The following is a 5,078-nucleotide window of genomic DNA, read 5'->3' as shown; positions in this document are numbered from 1 at the left end:
TAATTTATGTTGTCAACCAATCTGTAGCGAAACAAAATATCGTTAACCCCTTTTCGTTGCTACAAACATATGTTTTTTTGTTGTAAGATGTTGCGATTTTTTGTTAAAAATAGTTGGTGATTTTAATTATAAATCATTCTACAGCAAAAAAACATTGTTTTTTACCTCTTTTTTGTTGTATTGTGATCCAAATTCATTCTAAAGGGAGGCTAACTTCTGACGAGCGGAGCGAGGCCCGTTGTCAGTACGCTTGGGCCGAAAAATGGCGATTATTATCGGGCCGGAGGTGCTAGGACAGAAGAAACATGCCCACAATGAAACACATGGACACATATGTGCCGACAATGAAAACATGGACAAAGATCCAACAATTGGAGGTGTCAGATGAACATCTCTCTTACAAAACCACCACGTACGGCGACGACTAGTCACTGACAACTCTCATCACAGCACAACCGCATACACATCACTCATCAGATCCCGATCGATTATTTCACGAGCAGCTGCAATAGCTGATCCAGTACGTACGAACAAAAACTCCATGCCGGAGGCGGCCTCACGCGGAGGCGGTGCCATCGACGGCGGAGCACTGGTCGACGACGGACTCGAGCTTGTACGGCGAGACGTCGGTGGCGAGCCACTGCTCGACGGTGAACAGCTGCTGCGCGCAGCCCTTGTGGGGGCCGGTGACGGTGACCTCGACGTAGTTGCAGTACCAGCCGTGGTGGTCGCCGGTGCCGTCGGAGGCCAGCTTCATCCGGCACGGCGCGGACGCCATGCAGGGCCCGCGGCCGCTGAAGATGTCGAGGTTGCTCCGCTCGAAGTAGGAGTGGCCCTCGCCCATGAGCCCGCCCCACGACGGCAGGCCCGTGATCTGGATGCCGCTGTTGTCGGCGGTGGTCAGCTCCAGCGTGATGTTCGAGTCCGTCCCGGCCTTCCAGATCGACCCCGTCCGGATGTACACCGTGTACACGCACTCGTAGCTGTCGCCGGCGGCGACCCTGGTCAGCTGCGCGCGGATCGACGTGCCAAGGTTAACGATGAGTATACGAGTTAAACAGTAATCATGTAAAGATGAGAGGGAGGGTGGTCACCTTGATGGGAGTCTGGAGGCCGCGGCCATGCGCGAGCGCGACGGCGGAGGCCGCGACGGCGACGACGAGGAGGAGAGCGGCGGCGAGCCGAGCCATGGATGACGACGGATCGGAGTGCGATCGAGCTGGTGTGTGAGCTGCGGAGATTTTTGGTGTGTGGGGAGTGGATGGTATAAAAAGGAAATGGTTGATGAGGCTGCGTGGGGCCTTAGCTGTCGGTCACCGTGGCGCCGATCCGATCCGGAAGATCTAAAAATTCTGCATTTTTTGTGCATGTTCGTCTGAATCGACCATTATTATTCAATGCAGGCGTCGTGCTGGACCTGGACAGGGCCATGCCACCTGCTCCGCGATCGTTCATATACTGATTTAATTGACTTCAATCTGAACCATTGTTTGCTCACTCTCTTGTCTCCCTCGCGTCAATTTAAACGCAACGGAAGGAGTACATGTGGCACAAATCCATGGAAATGAAACGAGATGCTCGAGTAGCAGGCACTGGATTTTGGATTACAGTACAGTACAAAAAATGTTGTTGACGTGAACTGATTAACGGACTCAGATGGAATCCGAGAGAAGACACGGCCCTGGTAATGGTGCGAGGTCGATATAAACTAATAATGCAAGTTGAGCTGCATTCTGCATCGCGGCAAGGGTAGACTGGATCTGTCCATGTCATTCCGTTGCTCTCATGTTGCCACGTTGGTCATGTTATGCCCCATGCCGACATTACTAGACCCCAGCTCGCTCTTATCTTCAATTGATCCAGATATGAAATCAATGAGCGAAAATAACCTCCCTACCTTACCATAGCTACCAGGGTCTCTGTGATTAACAAAAACTCCATGGAAATTTGTAATAGAGCTAAGACTAGCCTGTTAGCTAAGTTAGAGCACAAAGCACAACCAGCTCAACATTAAGGGCTTCTATGATTCATGAGAGTTGCATAGGAGTTTTCCTGGAACTTCACAGGACACAGTTTAGTTCCCAGTAGATTCAGGAAAATGTCCCGTGTATCAAAAGGCCCTAGAAAATTTAATTCGAACAGGCCTTCGCTGGGAAACATTTAACAGAGACAGCTTACCAAACCAATCCCAATACATGTATGTCACAAAACTGCAAAAACAAGAAACAAAACCATGCTAAATTTGGAAAATTAGAATCAACAATGAAGCAGTTGTACAAGTTTACAAGGCAAAGAGAACTGCAAGAGTTCTCCCCAGTGTGCAGGCAACAGAGCCATCTCGTTACAACATTCGCGGTGAACACTAATTAGTAAACTAGTCAAACTGTTGCCGCAGAGCCATCTCAGTTTCGCTCTTCCACGAAGCGTGTGAAGATTGCCCTCTCATCCTCTTGACCTTCTCCTTGTCCTTGACAGCAGAAGTCTTCTTCTTCTCAGGCTCCTTTGTCTGCATCGGTTTATCATTGCAAACAGGGCATACCATACCTTGCGCGTGTGAATATGTCTTTGGTATACCGCACTGGAGACACATTCTACAAATCGAAAAGGAAAAAACACTGTTAAGAGCCTTACAAGATATAGCCAGGAATGACGATAGCCCGTATACAGAATTCAGCCATGTTATATGCTCAGTACACTTTTGTCTAGTTATCTCGTAATTGTGTCAGTGAATGGACGTGAGCATTTGTTACCTTAGAAGCTCGGCAGCATCTTCTGGACCAGGATTTGAGGCACCGATTTTTCTCTTTCCTTCAACAGAACCTGGAGGATTGGCACCAGTCTTCGTGTCGCTGCTAACTCGTTCGTGATCAGCAATCAACTGTGGTTTCGCCGACACAACCGCACCTGAAGATAGTTTTCTAGTCAGATTAACCAGGGGGCAACAAAAATCTGAAATAGAATATAAATGATAGGAACAGAACTAGGATTATTATCAGATGCCAGCACATATGATAAGATCTCCTTTACCATCTATCTAATATTCAAGCTAGTAACAAGCTATGAAATTTTGCAATTCAGTCATAATGCATGTCCTATTAAAAAGGGAAAAGGTATATCCATTTGAAGCACAAAACAGAACCTTGAGGATTGGCACCATTCTTCATGTCACTGCTAACTCGCTCACGAATGGCAACCAACTGCGGTTTTGCCGCCACAACCGCACCTGAACATAGTTGTTAATCAGATTAGCCATAGCCCAACATGAACTTGAAATGAATGACTGGCATGGATATAACTAGGACTACTATCGGAAGCCAGCACACATTATAACTGCCTCTCTTCTATTCTATGTACCTCATATCTAAACAAGTTGAATTTTGCAATTCAGTCATAGTGCAGAGGCAATTTAATATGGCCAATTGCACCCATTTCATAAACATGCAGAGAGGATGATGGGTTTTTATCGACCTATTCATTAAAAAGTATTTATACAATTATTTCCATGCAAATCCTCACAATAAGAAGTAAAGCTAGATACCCAAATCTATAGTTCTTTACTCCTTCTAAGTTTTCTAACAAACAAATGGAAGTAAGAGTAGGATCATAGTTACAGTACAAAACAAATCTATTTCAGCTTATTCAGTGATGTGAGAATGGATCCCAAATCAAATATGCAGTTTCTAGCCCAGTAGATATATAGTGCACGAGTAGCATATAACAATGAGGTATCGTAACGATAATATTGTACAAAAAATATCTCCTCATTGTTATCTCTATTTTCTATGCTAAATATGCTGGCCAGACGATCATCTCAGTTTCATAATACTTGTGCACACTATCAAGCAATATGACATGTCAAATAACAACAGAAAACAACACAAACTCCGCTAGTTCAACTCACTTGTGACAAATGTCAAATGGAAAGACTAGACAGGCGTAGTTCATGCCACTATGCACCATAAACACACCAACAAAACTAAAGAGTAACTACTTCTCAAGTAGAGCCCCACGAATTGTAAGTTATACTAGAATCAATTCGACCAACTCTAGGTTCTTAGAACCTAAAGTCCATGGATTGATGACACTAACCCTGTAGGCTGTAGCAACGCAGTTCTATAATCAAACGTAATCAGAACAGTACGAGAGGACTAAGGGTGAAACAAAAACAACAAGAAGAAATACTTCTCACATAAAGCCAGATTGGGACAAGGAATTCTCGCTCTAACCAAATAAATGAGTAAGAGACCGTATATTATTTACTTAGTACAGCACGAATCATTTGCTTAAGCGTCGAACACAGACAATTTTAACCTAAGGAATTACCAAAATATCATGGTCAGCAGTTAAACTAGCACAAGTGACAAGTTTAAACGTCTCACCGGGAGGCGGCGGCTTTCTCCCCTGCTTGGAGCGGCGATCGAGCACGCCGAGCGCCTCCCGCACCTCCTCGGGCTGAGCGACCCTGCGGTTGAGGAAGTCCGGGGGCCCGGAGATCTCGGCGAAGACATCCAGCGCGGAGGGCAGCGAGGAGTCCCCGTCGCCGGGGCTAGGGTTTACGCGACGGCTCGGCCTGGCGGCCGGCTTCGGGGGAGCGGACGCCTCGTCGACGTCGGATCCAGATTCTTCGGCCGATGAGCCGCCGGAGTCGCTCAGGTCGGCGGCGGCGCCGGCGGCGGGGTCGTCGTCCTCGGCGGAGGAGTAGCCTCCTAGAAGCGCCAAGCTCATCTCCGTGGTCGTTGTTCGTGGGCCTTCCTGGCTCGATCCGCCGCGAATCTAACACCGCGGCGCCGATTTTGTTCAGTACTCCACAGGCCTCTTTCTACTCAAGAATCGGCGCACACAAGGCCCGCCAAAGCAGACATGGGCTTTTCCTCCGAGTGGCCCAGATTAATGTGTTGTCAGCGGCCTATCTGCTGTTACAGACTATTTTTTCCTTTCGCCATTTTGGCCCATTTGATCTCTGGGTAGACCGGTGGGCTAGGTGTTGTCAAGAAACAAAAGTGAGTTGTCGGACTGTGGCCCATCTAATCTTAGGCCGCTTGTTGACACCATTCCTGAACGGAATGCCACCAAATCTT

The 5,078-nt window shown here is 47.3% G+C and overlaps 2 protein-coding genes across 2 annotated transcripts; both read right to left on the bottom strand.

The window, feature by feature from the left end:
- Positions 1-297: 297 nt before the first annotated feature.
- LOC127305796 (PLAT domain-containing protein 1) lies at positions 298-1,259 on the bottom strand. The gene is made up of 2 exons (XM_051336320.2): positions 1,095-1,259; positions 298-1,009 (listed from the first exon to the last, which is right to left on the bottom strand). Exons 1-2 carry the CDS (start codon positions 1,188-1,190, stop codon positions 557-559), a joined length of 549 nt encoding a protein of 182 aa, XP_051192280.1. The 5' UTR covers positions 1,191-1,259; the 3' UTR covers positions 298-556.
- A 956-nt stretch (positions 1,260-2,215) lies between these two features.
- LOC127305795 (uncharacterized) lies at positions 2,216-4,783 on the bottom strand. Its single transcript, XM_051336319.2, has 4 exons — positions 4,380-4,783; positions 3,140-3,223; positions 2,751-2,904; positions 2,216-2,591 (listed from the first exon to the last, which is right to left on the bottom strand). The coding sequence occupies exons 1-4, from the start codon at positions 4,723-4,725 to the stop codon at positions 2,375-2,377; spliced, it is 801 nt and encodes a 266-aa protein (XP_051192279.1). The 5' UTR covers positions 4,726-4,783; the 3' UTR covers positions 2,216-2,374.
- Between the last annotated feature and the right edge of the window lie 295 nt (positions 4,784-5,078).

Source organism: Lolium perenne, chromosome 6 (genome assembly GCF_019359855.2).
Source record: "Lolium perenne isolate Kyuss_39 chromosome 6, Kyuss_2.0, whole genome shotgun sequence".
Classification (NCBI taxonomy): Eukaryota; Viridiplantae; Streptophyta; class Magnoliopsida; order Poales; family Poaceae; genus Lolium; species Lolium perenne.
Note: the sequence above shows the minus strand (reverse complement) of the source record. Positions and strands in the feature narration are given on the sequence as shown.

Excerpts from the sequence above, each read along its gene's own strand:
- LOC127305795 (XM_051336319.2), bottom strand. The coding sequence starts at position 4,725 with ATGAGCTTGGCGCTTCTAGGAGGCTACTCCTCCGCCGAGGACGACGAC. Across the intron at positions 3,224-4,379 it reads GAGAAAGCCGCCGCCTCCCG|GTGCGGTTGTGGCGGCAAAA; the intron begins GTGAGACGTTTA and ends AACTATGTTCAG. Across the intron at positions 2,905-3,139 it reads GAATGGTGCCAATCCTCAAG|GTGCGGTTGTGTCGGCGAAA; the intron begins GTTCTGTTTTGT and ends AACTATCTTCAG.
- LOC127305796 (XM_051336320.2), bottom strand. The coding sequence starts at position 1,190 with ATGGCTCGGCTCGCCGCCGCTCTCCTCCTCGTCGTCGCCGTCGCGGCC. Across the intron at positions 1,010-1,094 it reads GCCTCCAGACTCCCATCAAG|CTGACCAGGGTCGCCGCCGG; the intron begins GTGACCACCCTC and ends ATCCGCGCGCAG.